General features: G+C 57.8%; 2 protein-coding genes across 2 annotated transcripts in view; one reads left to right on the top strand and one right to left on the bottom strand.

Moving 5' to 3' along the window:
* Nucleotides 1–572: 572 nt before the first annotated feature.
* On the bottom strand, nt 573–3,672 carry Cytl1 (cytokine like 1). The gene is made up of 4 exons (XM_042670312.1): nt 3,500–3,672; nt 1,729–1,773; nt 1,487–1,615; nt 573–662 (listed from the first exon to the last, which is right to left on the bottom strand). The coding sequence occupies exons 1-4, from the start codon at nt 3,641–3,643 to the stop codon at nt 573–575; spliced, it is 408 nt and encodes a 135-aa protein (XP_042526246.1). The 5' UTR covers nt 3,644–3,672.
* A 10,933-nt stretch (nt 3,673–14,605) lies between these two features.
* Nucleotides 14,606–19,664, top strand: part of Stk32b (serine/threonine kinase 32B) — a 175,422-nt gene continuing 170,363 nt past the window's right edge. Inside the window, exon 1 of the mRNA XM_042670318.1 lies at nt 14,606–14,719. The gene's annotated coding sequence lies outside the window, so the exon portion shown is untranslated. The remainder of the gene's footprint in view (nt 14,720–19,664) is intronic.

Below are 19,664 nucleotides of genomic sequence, written 5' to 3'. Positions count from 1 at the left end.
GTGTATGCACACACAGGTATGTTACCATAAGAACTGGCTCTTGCCATTAGGAAGGCTAAGCAGTCTACAAGCAGGTCTCTGAAGAGACCCAGGAGAGCTGAAGGTGCAGCTTCTCCCTTGGGAGGCTCCTCACCCTCCCCCTCCCCTGTCCCCTCCCCTTGCCCCTTTCCCCCTCCCCCCTGCCCCCTCTCCCCCTCCCCGTCCCCCTGCCCCCGCGCCCTCTCCCCCTCCCCCTGCCCCCCATCACAGCAGGCCCCTGCTTCCAGTTAGGAAGATGTCCTTTATTGATTTCCATCTTGATGTCAGCCTTGCAACCATCGCAATAGCGAGACCGTTTCTGGGCGTTGGCGTGAGCAGGGAGGGTGGGAAAGGGGAAGCAGGTCCTCTGGGAGACAGGCAGCGCCCGAGGGCCTTGAGCGGAGCTGGGAGCAAACCTCGGCGCAGCCCAGCCCTGCCCTGCCCTCGACAGGGAGCAGGGAGGTGGGGGGTTCGGGGCCACAGGAAACGAGGGTGGGGGGCAGGGGACGGGGCTCTGGGCCCTCCCGGGCTTTCTCGGGTCAGTCGGGCTGTTCTCAGCTCTGGCCGTCGGGGGGGCCCGCGGTGGCCGGGCCCGGGTCCGGGTACTCCAAGGCCTGGCAGTCATCCGAGAGGAAGACCAGATCCTGCGGAGGACGGGCCGTGAGCGCGGCCGCGCCGGTGCGGGGGGGGGGGGGGGGGGGGAAGGGAGGGGGAGCGGAGCGGGCCTCCCTCCCTCGGCCCCAGACGGCGCGCCCGTCCTCGTCCTCCGCATTGCCGTTATTACGGAGGAGTAAGTCACTGCGGGCGCGTGAGTGAGTGAGTGAATGAATGAATGAGCACATGGGGTCCTGAGACACGGGATCAGGATCGGGAGGTGAAGGAAGGAAGGAACCCCAGTGGGCGGGTGAAGCAGCGGGCGGCGGCCCTGGGCAGGCCGGGACCGAGCAGCGCAGCGCCGCCTCCCCGGAATGGCTGCGCAGTCCTGGCACCCGCTGATCACCGCTCCTCCCCACCCTCCAGGCCCCGCCCCCTCCAGAAGCCCCACCCACCCCAAGCCCTGCCCCTCCCTCAAAGCCCAGCCCCTTCTTGCCCCACCTTTCCCCCAAGCCCCTCCCATTCCCCCTCCAGGCCCGCCCCTCGCCCCGCCCCTTCTGAAAGCCCCTCCCTCCAGTCCCCGCCCTTCATTGTCCCACCCCTTTCCCCAAGCCCCGCCCTTTTCCTCCAAGCCACACCCCTCCCTCAGAAACCAGCCCCTCCTTGCCCCACCTTTCCCCAAGCCCCGCCCCTCCTCACCCCGCCCACCCTGCCCCATCCCTCCGGTCTCTCTCCGCCCTGCCCTCCCAGGCCCCGCCCTCCCCAGGCCCCGCCCTCCCCGGGCCCCGCCCTCACCGGGCCCGTCCTCCCCAGGCCCCGCCCTCCCCAGGCCCCGCCCTCCCCAGGCTCCACCAGACGTGGGCTGGCCTCGCACCCTGCGGCAGAAGGAGTTCATGATGGTGTACAGCTTGCGCGCCTTGTCCTTCAGGGCGTCCACCGGGGCCGTCCGCCAGCACTGCGTCGAGGCCACGAAGTCCCGCAGCTTGGCCAGCACGCAGTAGTTCTGCGGGCGGGGACGGGCGGGGTGGTGGGAGGAGCGGAGGCCCCGCCCCCCGCCCCGGCCCCGCCCCCTCCCTCTAGGCCCCGCCCCGCCCCAGGCCGGGCAGGCCCTCTTACGTGGATGTCCAGGTACAGCCCGGGCAGGTTCCTCACACACGGCTCCTGCGGACAGAACGCAGCTGCTGGACGCCCGGGGCACCTCGCCGGGTCCCGCGTCCTCCTCCTCCTTCTCTTTCCCCTGACAGCTGAGCTGGGGTTTGAACACAGAGCCTCTCTGCTCACCAGGCTCCGTGCTCGAGCTATTCCTCTAGCCTTTTTGTTTTCCTTTACAGCTTTTCTCATGCAGTCCTGTAGCTGGCCTGGACCAGCCGCCCTACACCTCCCAGATAGCCGGGGTCCAAGGCAGGTGCCACCACATCTGGCTTGTTTGTTCGGGTGGAGTGTCTCACTGGTTTGTTTTTCTTTTTAACCGGGCTGATCTTGAACTGGGGATCCTCTGAATTTCTGTTTCCTAAGGAGCTGGGATTACAGGCATGTACTATGGTGCCCAGCCCTATGCAAAATCTTCCTGGAGGCCCTGACACCCACAAAATCATACTGCTTTGTCTGTCGCTTGCAGTCACAAATAGGCCATTGCTTTTCTGGAATTTGACTTTTCAAACTTTATAAGATGTGCCATGACTTAGGACACTGTTTTGTACATACATACACACAAACAGGTGCATAAAGATATAAAGTGATGTCTATGTATTCATATATATAAAGGTTTTGTAGTTGTTCGGCATGACAGCTCTCTAACTGCACATAGACATTCATGATTATATGTACATAGGTAGACACACCTAAAAATAAGGATGCACAATCAGGTCTACACAGTTCTGACCTGTAACAGATACAGTAAATGACACCAAATATGGCCATGTACAAGTGCACACAGCATGTAGATTTTTAAAGCATTGTGCTTGTCATGTTCGTGCAGGGCAGAAAGCCCTGCCCTTCACCAACTCCCTGTGTGAACTTGTCAGTCTCACCTTTTGACTCAGTTTCCCTCTCAGGTATGAAATTACCGAGATAGAACAATTATCTGTCCCAAATGCCCCGCGGAAGATCGTGTACTCCGCGGAGTACTTAAGTGAGTGCAAACCTGATGGCATTGCTGAGCCGACTTCGGAGGCCTGCGCTCAGAGGCCATCCTGCAGGATGCAACACCAGCCTTCGCCACCGGGTGGCTACCTGCTTTCTTCTTTGTCCTTTGTGCGCTCCCGCTGCCCCCTCCCCCCCCACACAACCCTTCTACCAGGCAAATATTTTACTTTTATAAATGTGTGAGACTTAACTTTCAAAAGCAAACACCAAGAGGGTGGCTCGGATCCCATGAACACCAACATCTGAGAAACACCAGGCTCTGCTTGAAGCATTTACAAGCAGACAAGAGACAACTTTATGTTTTACCCACACTCTCCATTAACCCAATGTACTTTGTTTCATTCCTGGACTAGGATCCAGAGGCCTGGATTCCCCTCCTAACACCTGTCTGAGACGTTCCCTCTGAGGTCCCTGGTCTTCCTCTGGGAACAGGACGGGCTGCAGCAGAGCACCCTGTGTCCTGTGTGGCCTGTCATAAGCTGTCATTCTGTCCTTCTGTCTTAGCAGGAAACTGACTCAGGAGGCTGAGTGATCTGTGTCCTCAGCAGCCAGGGGTGCACTACCATCTTGACCAGTAAGTGAATGAGAGGTCTAAATTATCACGGTTCTTTTGTCCTTCTTAACTCTGAAGTTCTGAACTCAGTGGGGCGCTAATTTGGTTTGGTCCAATGGCTGGAGTTGGGGAGCTGGGTTCTAGTCTTCCATGAGCCTCCAGAGGTGGAGGCAGAAGAGAGAGACTCACCGCACCCTCCGCAGCCTGCAGGCTCTGGAAGTCCCCAGTGATCTCCTGGCTCAGGGTCAGCATCCGGGAGTAGCAGGTCGGAGGCGCAGCCTGCCCAGCCTGGGGACCGGCCAGCAGCAGCAGACACAGCGTCCAGGGGGCCATGATGCTGGGCTCCCTGCAGCCACACCGGCTGCCCCTTTAAATAGCTGCTGGGGGTGGGGAGTGGTCCAGCTTCCAGGCTCCACGCCTCTTTCCTGCAGGGCCCGGCCAGGGCTGGTCAACCCAGGGGGGTGGGGGAGAGGAGGGGACACGCCCACCTGGGCAGGGACACCCATCTTTAATGAAGGATGTTGTGCTGAGATCAGGGGCTGCTGGAGGGGCCACTGGGAAGGCAAGCAGGCTCTTGCTTCACAGACGTTTCTCTGTGAAATGGCAGGAGCAGCAGATGAGAGGGAGGAGGAGGAAGAGAGGCAGGGAGAGGAGCGAGACCATGAGGTTCGGCAGAGATCAAGCCCCGTCATGATCTCAGTACAGTGTCTCCACAGAATGGAGACTGTTAACTCAACTGGCTGGTCTGCTGTTGGAAGGATGGAGCCAGTTTCCTCCAGCTTGGAGGAGTGGGCTCAGGAAGTCTGTCCACGGACCTGACACTCACCACACAAGTTGTCCTCGGTGGGGCTGGTCAGCTATGCCCTGGGTCTCTCTTGGTGGGAGGATGGGCTGCGCCGCTGGCCTGGGCTGTGCGGATCTCTGCAAACCCCAGCAGGGGGAAAGATGACACAGGAGAGGAAGATCTGTGTCCTTAGATGTGAGCTGCGGGGCGCAGGGGCACTCCCTTCTAGGATGTGCTTCCCCTAAAAGACCACAGTGAGGAAGCAGCTAGACCAGACGCGGCCCAGCCCCAGCAGAGCTAGCCCCGGTGCACTGTGACTTTCCAAGTGCTCTGAGCTCAGAGTGTCCCCAGAGGCAGGGGCCATAGAACACTCCCATTCTCCAGGTGGGGAAACGGAGGCTCAGGGAACTTGCCTCCGTTTGGGAAACTGGGGTGCGTATGTCCAGGTGAGACACCCTGTGCCCTGGCCTCCTTTGTCCTTGTACCCCCGGGGACGAGAGGCATGTGGGAGAAGCGGGATCTGCGGTCAGGGGAGATTGTGGGGTCCGTGGGCTGCCCCAGACCAGGGCTGGAGGAGAGCTGCTGAGAGTGGCCAGCTGCTCAGTGAACCCGTCCGAGCATCACACGACCAGCAGAGAGTGGAATAGGTCCCATCTTGGCAAGGAAACCGAGGGACCATGAGGCTGCAGGGTGGCGGGGGCTCTGGGCTCTTGATCCTCTGAGCTTTCTGCTCCAAGAGAGGGCAGAGCCAGGGGCCTGGGTGGGCTGCCAGGTCGCCCTGTCCTGAGTGGCCCCGGGACAAGACAGCCAGAGAGGAGGGAAACAGAACATGGCGTGCCAGACACTGGGCAGGCCTGGACACCCGGCTCAGTCTCTCCTCGCTGTGTTGGTCTGAAGAAATCTCTTCCAGGCCCTGGCACCTGCTCCTTGTCTGTGAACAGGGGACATCTCCCTGGGCAGTCTGCAGTGCTGTCCAGACCCTGGGTTTTGTGTATCTAGGGTTTGGGGTTCAGATCCCTTGCAGGGGTCACTGGCTGCCTCTATCTGGTTTTGCAGGCAGCCGTGTGTTCCCTGAATATCTTCAGGGACCGAGCCAGGATGTGTGCGGGTCCCTCACCTCCACCGGGGAGAGCTGTGTAGGGAATGCCTGGTTTCCTTCCTAGGCCTAAACTCAGTGGTGGGGGCGTGGTCAAGGAGAAGTGGGAGGGGCCTCTGGGAATGGGGCGTGGTCCCGGGGAAAGCAGGAGCAGCTCCTTCTACCAGCTCCCTTGTGCCTTCTCATCCAAGGGCCTCCAGCCTCAGCCCCTCCTGAGTATAGAGTAGCTGGGATTACAGGCATGGGTCACTGTGCCCAGTAAACAAGTTTAAAGCCACACTGTGTGTGGTGATTTGTTCCAGCTGGTGCTGGGACATCTCTGTGGGGTTCCATAGATTAGCAGAAGCCAAGGCCGGTGGCCCTGGGTTGGGTGTTTTCAAGTGTTGGAACCTCTATCACCCTACGGAAGGATTGAAAGGAGGTGGTATGTCAAAGCAAGCAGCAGGGCCTGGTGGGACACGGCTTGGCCATCAGGCTATCACCCATGGGAGAGGATGCTGAGCTCATGGGGCCAGTCAGTGTCCAGGAGAATGGGATGGGCCCCTCTGAGTCTCTCTCTGGCTTCCTGTCTGGCCACGTGACCCATCTCCAGAGCAGCCACCGTTGGGCTGTCATCTCTTCACGTGACCTGGCTGGAAGGACCTCCCCGGAGGCCGCACTGCCAAGGTCCTGGAGCCAGGCTCTTCAGTGAGGAAAGCTGTGTGCTTAATGCCTGGGGCACTTTGTTTTAGCACCAGGAAACTTAACTGACACGGGGACCTTAGCTGTTACGAAGCCCAACCTGCCCGATGTTGGTTTCATTATCCAGAATCTGCTTGTTTGCCTCCTTCGGTGGGGAGCTCACTCCAGCTCAGGGCAGCTGTGGAGGTGAGCTATAAAGACCCCCCTCCCACCCCTGTGCTTCCAGAAAAGCTAAGCCCCCAACCCTGAGCTAAACCCTCCTACATGGAGTTTCTGAGAACAGAACTGTGTTCTGACCCAAAATGGCTGTGTGGAGATTAAGAAACTGCTCTGTTCTTCCCTCCTTGTCTCTCTCCATGAGTTCCCAGTTACCTCCCAGGCTGGAGAGGCCATTCTCCTCTTAGAGAGGTTTGGACACCCTGCCCCGCCCCCAGGCCTCAGGTTCAGTGTAACTGCCGAGTGGCAGGACTAGAGGGTAGGGCCTCTAAGGGGATCCGGTTGTAAGGGCTTTGCCCTCAAACATCGATTAATGCCGTTACCTAGGGAGTGGATTAGTTATCTCTACAGTGGGTTTGTTATAAGCGTGTGTTCTTCTGTGTTCTCTGTCTTGGGCACATGTACTTGCCTCCTGCTTTCCACCGTGGAACATCCTCTTAGACACTGGCACCGGGCTCTTGGACTTTGTAGGCTCCAGAATAAACAGGGGCCGAATAAACATCTCTAATTTATAAACCACCCACCCTCAGGTGGTCTGCTCTTACAGCAGAAAACAGATGACGGTAGTGACCTAGTATTTTCCTGGCTTGGCACTCCTTTCAGCTTTTCTGGAGAAAGAAGAACATTTTTCCTTCTCCCTTTGGGCTGTTCAGACTGGCATGTTCCAATAAGCCATTTGGGGGGCCTGGAATGCCCTTTATTCTCAGCCTCAAAGGGACCCTGGGAAAATCTCAAGACAGCTGTAAGGTGTAGAAGCTTGCCGTTGCCTCTGGCCCTGTGTAACGTGGATGAAACCCGGAGTTGGACTTCCCACACACTCCCTGTGCTCTGTCCCATGGTGGTCACCTGCTAAAGCATGGAGATTGGAATGGCCAGGCTCATGTCTGAGTCCTAGCTGATACCTTTAGCTCTGTCACAAAGCTAGATGTCCGCCATCTTTGCCAGGGGTGTGGGCGAGGTGGTTCTGCTTCTCTGCAGGGAGCAGCTCACTGGGTGGCAGGGTCTGAAGCCACTAGCCAAGAGCCAGCCCCCTCCGCAGCACCGGGGTCCGGGTTCTGCCCGCTCCTGCCTGCTCCTGAGGCCAGGGGTGATCCTGCGGTGGGGCTCTGCCGTGGGAAAGCCAGAGCTCCGGGTGGGGACCGCGCCGAGCCGCCAGCCAGGACATTGCCTCCAGGCTCCCGTCCATGCCAGCATCCTGTGGCGAGAACATGTTTTGGACCTTGTTCCTTCTGCTCTTGGCAAAGCCAAGTGGAAAGTTATCTCACCCGGTCCTGAGTGAAGGGATGTGGACAAACACCGTGCTCGGGCTGGGCTTTGGGGCAAAGATGATGCAAGGGTGTGGAAAAGAGACCCCCCCCCCATGAGCCCAGAACGTGGATGCAGGCTCTAAGGGGCAGCGAGCTTCAGCCTGTCCGGGGCTCAGACAGGGACCCGGCCCCATGCAGTGCAGAGACGGTGGCCGGTGGTTGTACCAAGAAATCACCCCGAGCCCTGCCTCTGAGGTGGAGACAGCGCTTGTACGTGCCACGCAGGGCTGGCTGCGTTTTGACAGTTGACACACTGCGGATGATCAAACCAGGCACCCTGCTCAGCTGGGAACTGGAGCACAGCTCACCTCTTTGTGACGAGGACGTCCACGCGCGTGGGAGAGGACTCTCGGGTCCCCAAATGCAAGTCTCCAGGACCAGAGCCCATGGAGTAACTGCTGTTTCTGCTTCCTGTACCTGCTGGCCCTGGGAATTCGGTTCCCAACTGCTAAACACGTGTACACTTGAGGCGATGAGAGGATCGGGGTCGGAGGCTTGGCATCTCAGCCTAGGACGTGAGGCCCAGCTCAGAGGAAAGCAGGCTGGCCGGCTGACTGGGTGAACGAATGAATGAATGGTGTCCTTTGTTGCCACCACCTGGAGGGCCCCATCCTTCAGCTTCCTCCCCTGGGCCCCAGTGGGGACCCCTTCTCCCCACAGACCCCTCAGACCAGGCTGTGTGAAGCTTGGCTTCCTCTCTCCGGAAGCACTTTGAGGGTTTTGGCCTCGTTCCTCGCAGGAAGCCCCATAGCCGGGGCAGGAAGTGGCGAGCCCTGAACCCATTCTTGAACCTTGGACAGAGAGCGCTTCAGAAAGGGGCTTAGCCCCTCGGGGTTGCTGGCACCACCTGGCTGGTGGAGTGTGACCTGTGGGCGTTCTAGGCCTTTCCCTTCAATAGTGCCTTTCTTCCTCTGCTGGCAACAGCCAGTCTCCAAGGATGGTGATTGTTCAGGGCATAAATGTCAAAATCAAGAAGGGTGGAAAGGTGAAGTGAGCAGCGTGGCTTACCTCTTCTGGGTACCTTCTCTATCTCCCCCAGAGGGGCTGGCCAGACCCCCAGCGACTCTGGGAGCTCTCAGCAGGAAGAGGTGGAGAGTCAGGACTTAAACTTAGAATTTCGACCTTGATGGGGTGTCATGGACTTAGAGCCAAAGCTTCTCGTGGCATCGGAGTCCCCAAGCCTTCTTGCTGGCTCAGACAGGCTGTCCTTGATTATCATGAACATTCAAAAGGAGTTCTGTGAGCCTGGCACCGGTGGCTCGCACCTGTAACCCTACCTACTCAGGAGACTGAGATCTGAGGACTGCTGTTTCAGACCAGCCTGGGAAGCCAAGACTGTGAGACTCTTTCATTAGCATTTTCTTAAAAAAATGTGTTATTATAAAGGTGATATACAGAGGAGTTATAGTCACATAAGTCAGGTCAAGAGTACATTTCTTTTTTTGTGTGTCAATCGTGGGTCTTGAACTCTGGTCCTGGGCGCTGTCCCTCAGCTCTTCAGCTCAAGGAGAGCACTCCACCGCTTGAGCCATAGCACCACTTCCGGTTTTCTGAGTGGTTTATTGGAGATAAGAGTCTCACGGACTTTTCCTGCCCGGGCTGGCTTTGAACCACCATCCTCAGATCTCAGCTTCCTGAGTAGCTAGGATGACAGGCGTGAGGCACTGGCACCTGGCAAGAGTACATTTCTTTTGGACAATGTCACCCTCCCCTCTCTCTCTCCTAGTTTTTCCCTCCCATCCCCACCCACAAGTTGTATAGTTCATTTTCAACACAGTATCCAGGGAGTACCACGGCTGCATTTGTTCATTCTTTGTCCCTCCATTTCTATGGCCCCCTTACTCTCCCAAAGATAGATAAAGGAACAAACAAGACACAGAGAAAACAAAAACAGCAACAAAAAACCCCAAAATGTCTTGCTTCCATTTCCTGGAGTTCATTTTGATGAGTATCATTTTGTCTGAAGAGATGCACACAGGTGTTGCAGCCCTTCGTGTTCCTCTCCTGAGAGAATCCTCCTTTGGACTGTGACACTCTCATTTCCAATGAATCACCAAAAAGCCACACTTGGAGCTATGTATGGCTCAAGGGGTAGGGTTCTAGCCTTGAGTGAAAAAGCTGAGTGCCCACACCCTGAGTTCAAGCCCCAGTGCCGGCTGGCACAGACAGCCAAACTCATGTCTGTATCGGAGCTGTAAAGCCACAAGCATTATAAAAGTATGCCACTGAGACATTTCAAAGCACAGAAGCAAAGGACCAAAAGCAGACAAAGGAAGCCTCGTGCACGACCACACAGCTCTTCCTAACTGCACCTCATCTGGATGGAGCTTGGGACTTTTATTCCTTTGCTTCCTTTTTGTTCAGCAGGATTGCCTTGACTCTTGGAACTGCAGGATTACCTTCCAAAAAATCACCCTGGAAATGGAGGGAGGAGAGGCCTGCCTTTCCGACCAGGTTCAGAACAGAAATAACCTCTTATATGTAGGTGCTGAGTGTTTATAAGACATGCCCTCGGAATGGGTTATTTTCCTCTCTGGCTCCCAGGCCCAGAGGCTCCAAAAATGCTTGCTCGCTCTTAGTGAAGGAGTGAAAGAGAGAGGGAGAGAGAGAGAGCAAGAGAGAGAGGGAGAGAGGAGAGCGAGCGAGAGCGCACAGTCCAGCGGTGTTGTCACAGCACCCAGCGTCTCCAGCCTGCCACTGTCCCCTCCACCCCACAGCTGGTGTCTCCATAGCTCTTCCCCCGTGTATGGCTAAAGTGAATCTTAACACTGACAGCCAGCGTGGCCTCCTGGAGACTTGTCAGATGCTTCCCCAGCAATCTTTGTTTTCCTGTTTGGACTGTCATTTGCCTCCTTTTGGTCTGGATGATGCCACTTGGGTCCAGGGGTCTTTGAGATCAGGAAGTAATTGCCCCCCCCCCAACCTGTAAGCAGACTGGAAAGCAGAGGTGTGGTGGAGAGGGAGCTGGAGCCTGTGCAGCTGGCATTTGGAAGCAAGTCCTTCTGAAATCCCAGGGCCAGCCACAGAGACCCTGTTGTATCCAACTGTGCACGCCATGCAATATATTCAGGCTCTTACAACCACATGCAGCGGACCCTCTGCTAGAGCTCCAGGGTGTGGTGTTGCAATTAGGCTTTTGGCTGCTGTCTTGGTTCTGATACTGCTGACACTTTAGGGGGGATGTCCCCTTTTAGGGGCGTTCCTGTGCATTGGAGGATGAAGAGCAGTGTCTCTGGTCCCTATCTCTTCGATGCTAATAGCACTGGTTATTTGCCGGGGGTGGGGGGGGGGGGGTGGGGGTGGGGGGGGTGGGGGGGGTGGGGGGGGGGAGTTGTACTCAGGGCCTTACACTTGCTTGGCTGGCACTGTATCATTCAGTCCATGCCGGGGGACGGTCAAGGACTGTGGCCCCAGGTGACTGTGTGGTCACTCCCTAGAGTGTTGTCTCCTAAAGCCTGGCTGGAGCTGGCCTGCCCTCTCTTTTAGGAAGGTAGAGGAGTGTAATTAGCACGTACATTATTGCTTTCTTCCTATTGGTTGTAACTAGCCACCTGGCCACTCCTACTTTCGAAGGAAGCTGAGAAATGCAGTCTCCTGCCCACAGCCACGTGCTCAATGGGATGCATGTTTATAAAAAGAAAGCAGGGCCAAATGGATACCAAAAAGTAATTAGTAGTCTCTGTCATATGGCCCAACTCTGTTTTCTTTTCTATTGGTAGATAGAGAAACTAAGGCTCAGGAAGGGGTAAGGCTCAGGAAGGGGAGGTAATGTATCTAAAGTCACAGAAAGAGACAGGGCAGGAGGGCTTGTCCTTCCAATCTCCCCACCCTGCAGATGCACCCCTTCTGCCTCAATATCAGGTGTTCTTCCCAGTCTTTGCTATTTCTGCTGCTTTGTGAGGCTCCTGCCACCACCACGAAGAGCCTCTTGCTTCTGACACATAAAATAAAAATCATCTGTAGTATTTTTTTTTTGGTCAGTTGTGGGGCTTGAACTCTGGGCTTGGGCGCTGTCCCTGCGCTCTTCAGCTTAAGGCGAGCGCTCTACCACTTGAGCCATAGCACCACTTCCAGTTTTCTAGTGGTCTGTTGGAGATAAGAGTCTCACAGATGTTCCTGCCCAGGCTGGCTTTGAACCACGATCCTCAGATCTCAGCCTCCTGAGTAGCTAGGATGACAGGCGTGAGCCACCAGCACCTGACATATAATATGTGTGTGTGTGTGTGTGTGTGTGTGTGTGCTGCTCTTGGGACTTGAACTCAGGGCCTGGGCACTGTCCCCAACCTTTTTTTGTTCAAAGCTAGAATTCTATCAATTCAGCTACAGCTCTCCTTCCCCCCTTTTAGTAGTTAATTAGAGATAAGAATCTCACAGATTTTCCCACCTGGATGGCTTCACACTGTGAGCCTCACATCTCAGCCTCCTGAGCAATAGGTATTACTGATGCCTGGCCACAAGAGTATTTTTAAGTCAGCATCCAGGGAGGTCTCATTCTGAAAAAGACTGTAACTTGCTCCTGTAAAAATGCCCTTATGGACTCTCCCCACTCCTGCCCCCTTAAGCGTCATCTCAGTGTGTTTTTGATGGCTCCCTTAAGCCCCCAGACTCCCTCATAAGCAGGCAGGAAAGCGAGGAAAAACACTCAGTGGATGTTGCATTTGGCAGCCTGCAAAGCCTTCCTTCTGCCCCCAGCCTGGTTTGCATTACAGCTGGATTCTCCACAAGCACTTCATTTGAGGTCACTGTGGAACTACTACGCACATGGTTTCGGTGTAAGAACGAGCAGCTCAGATTTGCCGGGCTACCAAGTTCCAGGCTCTGAAAATGTCTCTGGGGGAGTTTTACAAAGCCAGGAAAAGCGGATACCTCACTTCACATTTGTCCTTCACAGACCCTTGCTGTGAGTGAGCGTGCACACAGGGACACACTCACTCACACACACAAATGCTTCACACGGTGCTGCTGGTCAAGCTCCTACTTTCCAGTCCCCGCAGGGGATGTGCTGTCCGAGCAAACTTCCAGTACCGAGTGTGGGGCCCAAACTCTTCCCTTATTTTGGGGAGCCAGGAAACTGCCGCGCCACTGTGCGCTCCGCCTTCCCGCCGGGCAGCACACAGTGCGCAGACGGTATTTATTCTCAGCAAAACAGACGCAAGTGTTCACTACGATGGGCTCAACAACAACGAACACAAACTGTGATCTAGCAGACGCGTAAACACGGCTGGGCGCGGAGGACACCGGGTCCCGGGGACCACACAGCTCCGGCAACCCGGTGGCTCGCGTCCCGCCGCAGGCCTCCAGACGCTGGGCCCCCGAGCAGAGACCGGCTGCCCCCGGCGTGCAGGAGGCCCCGAGCCGGCCTCCTCCGGGCCCCCTCCATCTCCAGAGCCGGAGACCACGCACACCGTCCGGCGCGGGCCGGGGAAGCGCGCACCCCAAACGCACCCCAGGCCAGCCGCGCACGGGGGCTCCTGGGGCTGCGCCGTGGACAGGGTCGCATCTGCCCTCAAAGAGCCCACCAAGGCCTTCGCCGAGGAAGACTCGTGGCTCACTTTCTGGAAGATTCTGCCCTTGGCAGAAGAGGATGTTCCGGCTTGTCAGCGGCCCTCTCCTTTCCTCCCCGGAGACCTGCAGTGGGTGGGAACGGTCCCCAGGCAGAGGAGGAGGGAGGGCGGGAGGCGGGGTGGGCAGACCTCCCCGCCGCCCTCCCCCCTGCCCTCGGCCCCGCCGCCCTCACTCCCCCCCCCCCCCCCCCGCCCTCGGCCCCTCTGCCCTCACTCCCCCCCCCCCGCCCTCGGCCCCTCTGCCCTCACCCCCCCCCCCGCCCTCGGCCCCTCTGCCCTCACTCCCCCCCCCCCCGCCCTCGGCCCCCTCTGCCCTCACACCCCCCCCCCCGGCCCCTCTGCCCTCACCCCCCCCCCCCGCCCTCGGCCCCTCTGCCCTCACCCCCCCCCCCCCCGCCCTCGGCCCCTCTGCCCTCACCCCCCCCCCGGCCCTCGGCCCCTCTGCCCTCACCCCCCCCCGGCCCCGCCGCCCTCACCCCCCCCCGCCCTCGGCCCCTCTGCCCTCACACCCCCCCCCCCGGCCCCTCTGCCCTCACCCCCCCCCTCTCGCCGCCCTCGCGAGGCCCCCGCCGCCCGGCAGGTGGCAGGATGCGGCCAGGAATCCCGCCGAGCACCCGGTTCCCGCGTCTTCTCCCCGTGGGGCTCCCCGGGACCCGCGTGGGAGCCCCGCTCCTGACCGCGGGCGGGCCCGAGGCCCACGCCCCCCCCGCCGCTCCCACGGGACGATCCGGGACGAACCTCGGCTACCCTTGGGCCTCAGTTTCCCGAGGCACAGGCGAGCCCTGGCAGAGGCGCACTGAACCAATACCCAGAGGACGGCAGGGGGTGGGGGGGGGCCGGGGCGCAGCGGGGGCCGGGGGCGGGGGGGTGGGGGGGAGCCGGGGCGCAGCGGGGGCCAGGGGCGGGGGGGCGGGGGGGCCGGGGCGCAGCGGGGGCCGGGGGCGGGGGGGTGGGGGGAGCCGGGGCGCAGCGGGGGCCGGGGGCGGGGGGGCGGGGGAGCCGGGGCGCAGCGGGGGCCGGGGGGTGGGGGGGACCGGGGCGCAGCGGGGGCCGGGGGCGGGGGTGGGGGGGGGCCGGGGCGCAGCGGGGGCCGGGGGCGGGGGGGTGGAGGGGACCGGGGCGCAGCGGGGGCCGGGGCGCAGCGGGGGTGGGGGGAGCCGGGGCGCAGCGGGGGCCGGGGTCGGGGGAGCCGGGGCGCAGCGGGGGCCGGGGGGCGGGGCCGCCACGCGGAGCGGCAGGCCCGGCGGGGCGGGGCCCGGAGCGCCCCCAGCCCGGCTGCGCCGGTCACGCGGGCCACGCCCCCTCCTCCTGCCCCGCCCTCCGCGCGCACGAGCCCCCTCCCCCACCTCCTTCCCGTTCTCCTCCCCTCCCGCCTCCTCTCCCTCTCCCCGCCTCCCCGTCCTCCTCGCACCGCGGCCCGGCAGGTAGCGGGGAGTTCCGTGCTCCAGTCCCGATCCCGAGGCGGGGCTCGGGGGCGTGGCCCGCCGGCTCCCGTACCGGGGGCCGCCCCGCTCGGTCCGCCCCGCCGCCCTCCGCCCCCTCGGGCTGCTCGCCTGACACCACCGGCCGGCGCGCCCCCGCACCCCGCGTCCCGCGCGCGCGCGCCCCCCGCCCCCCGCGCGCGCCCCGCCCCCCGCGTCCCGCGTCCCGCGCGCGCCCCGCACCCCGGCTCGGCATGTAGCGGCGGAGGCGGCCGCCGCGGCGGAATATGGGCGGGAACCACTCCCACAGGCCCCCCCGTGTTTGACGAGAACGAGGAAGGTAAGCGGCGGGCCGGCCTCCCCGCGCCCCCGGCGCCTCCCTGCTCCCCGCCGGCCGCAGCCTCCCCGGGCCCCGCGCCGCGCGGGTTCCACCCGGACAACTCCCGGGACGGGCGCCCTGCGGGAGCCGGGGCGCCGGGCTGGGCGGGAGTACCGGGACGTGGCCGGGGCGTGGGCCCGGAGGCTGAGGTCGTCCCCCGAGCGGGAGCGGAGGGAGGCGGTCTGGGTGCGCGTGTGCGCGCGTGTCTTACCTGGGCCGGGGCGGGCCCGCTCCTCGGGACGGCTTAGGGAAACTTTCCGGGCTGGCCGGCGCGGGGCGCCGTGCTGCCCCGCCAGAGCCTGCTGGGGGGCCTTCGGGGCTCCGTACGCGGAGCTCCGTGTTTGGCCTGGAAGGAGAACCCACTGCCCGTGCTGGGTGCCCGCGGAGAACTTCCTTAGATTCTCGGAAAGACGGCGGGGTCCTCACCCAGGGATGAGAACCACCCTGCTCCCTGGCGTCTTAGGGGACGCTGGAGGCCGAATCGCGCGTGGGAGCCGCCCTGTAAATTGCCAGCAGGCCAGACCCGCGCCAGCGCGGCCAGGGCTCCGTGGACCGCGCGGTCCCCGAACTCCCGCCTCCTCCGGTGCTGACTCCCAACCCCACCGCACCCCAGGAACGAGGAGCGGCTCAGACGCACAGCCTTCCCCGTGCCAGGCAGTGTTTTGGGTGGCACTAAGTCCTGAATCGGCCCCTAGAGTGGAAGGGAGGAACCGTCTCGTCACAGATACAGGGCAGAGCTGGCTGCGAGGCCCGGCAGTGCCGGGGGAGCTGTCCTGGTCATTTCTGTTCTGGGGACAGCTTTGTGTGCTCAGATCATAGGTTCTAGAAGTCCAAGGCTGTAGGGGCTGTAGAGCCCCTCTCCAAAGCTTAAGTGAAGCCTGGGCAGGAAAGTTCATGGGACTCTTGTCTCTAATTACTCAGCCCAAAGCCAGAAATGGAGCTGTGGCTTAAGTGGTAGAACACCAGCCTGGGGTAAAAAGGCCAAGGGAGATCACAAGGCCCTGAGTTCAAGCCCCAGTACTGGTATCACACACACACACACACACACACACACACACACCCATGCAAAGTCTAAATGAGCACACTTATGCCAGCCTGCACTTGGTTCTAGCAGGGGTCTAGGGACCCCTCCTTCCCTAGAGGTCCTTGATGCTAATGGTAGTGCAATGCCAGCTCCTCCTGGCCTTCAGTGTGGAGCAGTGGCTGGTAAGAGCTGGCTGGGGGCAGAGGAGATATTGTGGCTGCTTTCGTGTGTCTCATAAAAGTTTGGACACCCTGTGGCCCCGCCCCTGATTTTAGGAATCTGTGATTCTAGCTTGGTCAAGGTGTTGCTTTAAATGATTTTCTCCCCTCCCTCCCCCCCATTCTCTTTGTGTCTCGTTTTCTTTCACTTTTCTTTGCAGAGGGATTTGCCACCTTTATACCCACAGCTCCCTCGGCCCTTTATTTCACAAATAAATATTGATAGATTTGAAGTATCTGTTGGTAAATAGCTGGCTTCGGTGCAGTGAGCCTTTTCATTTGCCATTGCCTCCTCTCATTTTGCAAGTGGATTAGATCTCAGTTGGTTATAAGCTATGTGTTTTGGTGCCGGGAGAGTATAAGGCTGGAGCACTGGAGCCCAGTGAGTCGTGGACTTCGGCGATACTGGCTGCTTCTCACCTCTTTCTTTGTGTAAGGAGAAAATGTTAGGTGCCACCCACCAGTGGCTAGGTTTATTTCCTAGGCGCATTCCGATCTCTCTCCTGAGCTCCCTTCCCCCGGCGCAAGATGGAGGCCCCCGCCTCATCTCTCCTCACTCTCAGCCCCTGCTTCCCTCCTGCCCCTCATGCAAGCCAACACCTTCTTCTTTGTCTGTAGCCCTGACTGTTTCCCGAGGACTTGGTTCTCCAGCGTCACACCCTCAGCCTCCTTTGGGTCTTTATGAGCCTTCACTGGCCACACCACTTAATGGTGCTCTTGATCCTTTCCTTGCTTTTCCTTTCTTTGTAGCCACTTTTGCCATCTACAATGCTATTAAAGTACTTTTTTTTTTAACTGCAAGTTGGCTTTTGGTCGCTGTGACAAAAATACCTTAGACAAACAGTTTATATGGAAGAAAGGGTTTTTTCTTTTTTTGGCAGATGGCTTCAGTGGCTGGTTGGTTGCTTCCTGTTGCTTTGGGTCCTGTGGTGAGTCATAACATCATGGCAGGAGCACATGGCAAACCTCACTTCCTCGGTTTCTGGACCCAAGTCCTTTTACTGGTTACTTGAAAGGGATCCATGAATGGGAACCATTGGGGTATTGAAAATAAATATATTTTGGTAAGTCAGAAAGATGGGAAAGATTAGGGGACTGGGGTCTAGAAGGGTTCTCTTAGCACAGGCGTTCAGCTCCTTCTATCTTCAGGAGGAAAGTCTGAGGAAACTCTTGATTTGCATCAGTCTTGAGGGTGTGGGAGAGAGCTTAGGGAGGTTTGGGGTAAGGTAAGCTCTTGCTGCTGGTCTAAGTGACCCAGGAGAGCTGTGTTCTGCGGAAACCTGGTCTCTGAAGAGCACAAAATAACCACAGGTGCAGCCACACTTCTGAAAGGCCTGGACTCCCAGTGGCAGCGTGGGCTGGAGACCAGGCCTTTAACACAAGGCCTCTGGGGGCACTGCAGATCCAAACCACAGCAACATTTGTCCTCCGCTCAGTGGCAGATGCCTTGAAAGCCGGATCTGATGTGATTGTCTCCTCCTGGAGCATTAGGAGCTTCTGAGAGAGAGGGAGTCTGTAGGTTTTACCCAGTGTTCTATCTTCAAGGTTTGAAGTCATACCTGGAATTCAATTGATTCTCAGTACACTTTTGGCAAGTGGATGGATGGATGGATGGATGGATGGATGGATGGATAGATGGATGGAGTCTTCTTTTCAGCCACAAATGGAAGCAGGCTCCCAAATCATATCAGGAATCTGCCTCTGCTCTTTTCTGGGAGCGTGGTTCATGGGTGGGGATCTAAGCCTGAAGACCTGAGACCTTGGACTCCAGGAGACGGCCTCACAGCTCTGCATGCCGAGGGAGGACAGAGCGTTATTGTCACACTGGTTGCATAGTCCCAGGGTTATTCCCCAGTAAATAGCTGCAACCAAGGAGATAGGAGGCTGGAGTTGGCCAGGTTGGGTCACAGGCCCGTGCTTGGATCTTGGCAATGGAGCTGGGTCTACAGGTGGTGTTTTGACTATGAGAATATATGAAGAACAACAAACAGACAAAAACCTCCCAGGAAATGCTGGGATATCAACAGAAGTAGGGCAAATGGATGCTGCTGAGAAAGAGGTTAAAAAGGAACAAATGAGAAAGAAAAAAAAACAAACTCCCAAACCATCTGCTTTAGCATCTATTACCATTGTGCTCCTTGGGACTCAATGGTTTGTGACCCAGGGGCTTGTCTCTTCCAATTGTTGGGTTCCCTATTGGTGTTAGTCAGTTTTCTGTTACTATAACAAAGTATCTGAGGTAGCTGACTTATAAAAAGTAAATTACGTTCGCTCAGTTTGGCAGCTTTCAATTCATGATCAGTTGGCCCTGTTGTTTTGGTTCTGTGATGAGGCAAAAAATCATGGGAGGAGCAGGTGGCAGAGAAAGCCACTTACTCCATGGCCAGGAAGCAAAGGCAAGAGAGAAAAGGCCCAGGATTACAACATCCTCTTCAAGGTCACAACCCCCAATGACTGGGGAACTACTGGGCTCCACTCTGGAAAGTTCTACCACATCCAAATAATGCCCCCTGCAGACTAAAGGTTCACATGGGGGCCCTTGGGGGAATTAAAACCCACACCAGAGCCCACATCCATGTTCTGTGCTGACTGGGACCTGTGGAGTACAGTGATAGTCTCTTTTTACCTGTGCACCTGACAGGCCTTGGACAGAGCCAGGAAAAGCACACCGCAGCTGCTTTTTGAAAAGATGAACTTGACTACTTACTCACTGGGGTCCCGTTTCCTGCATTCCTCTGGATTCTGAAGCTACAGAGAAACAGATGCAGATGTTTCAGATTTATTACCTGAGAAGGTTGTTGGGAAAGGTTGTTGGACTTGAGGTCACAATGTCCCTCTTTGAAACTGAGGGGCAAAGAACTGAGCCTGCAGTGGAGACCACCTCCCTGCCCCCATGTCCAGCAGCTTGGTGGAGAACTATGAGAAACTCTTCTCAAAGACAGGACAACCTGGAATGGTTAGCAGATATCAGACTCTTGAATATGTTGGTTCCTTACCATCTAAAGAGAGAGCAGTGCATTTCTTTCATTTCTGGGAAATGAAATTAAAATTATTCTTATGAAGGTATGCACAGAGGGGTTACAGTTTCATAGGTCAGGTAATGTGTACATTTTTTGGACAATGTCACCCTTTCCCTCTCTCTGTTTTTCCCTCTTGTCACCATCCACAAGTTGTATAATTCATTGTCTACATAGTGTCTAGTGAGTACCACTGCTGTCTTTGTTTACCCTTTGTCTCTTAGTTTCTGTGCCACCCTTACCCTCCCAAAGACAGATAAACAAGGAAGAAACAAAGAAAACAACAAAGAAAAAAACCTCTTGTTTCCATTTCCTGGAGTTCCTTATTTTATATGACCAGAGGCATATAGAAAGTCTTACTTAAGAAGAAAGCAAAACAGAGGGAAGATGGCTTTCTTCCAGACAGCCAGTTGTGTTAGATGGAGGGAAGTGTGTTCCTGAGTCTTGAGGGAAAGCTTTTAAGTGTGGAGAGGAGGAGGACCAGCCCCACAGAAGGACCGAACAGCATAAGCAGGCACTGAACTTCAGCATTTTCCTGAGAGAACTGGAAGGGACAAAGACTGTTAGGAATACCTGGTCATCTAATATGGGGACTTTGAGCAAATAAAGAAAAACTGAGTAATTTCTTGCATTTTATCAGATCATCA

The sequence above is a fragment of the Dipodomys spectabilis genome, unplaced genomic scaffold (genome assembly GCF_019054845.1).
Source record: "Dipodomys spectabilis isolate Male_0828 unplaced genomic scaffold, ASM1905484v1 ptg000532l, whole genome shotgun sequence".
NCBI classification, from domain to species: domain Eukaryota; kingdom Metazoa; phylum Chordata; class Mammalia; order Rodentia; family Heteromyidae; genus Dipodomys; species Dipodomys spectabilis.
The sequence above is the reverse complement of the archived record's forward strand: the minus strand, read 5'-3'. Positions and strand labels throughout refer to the sequence as shown.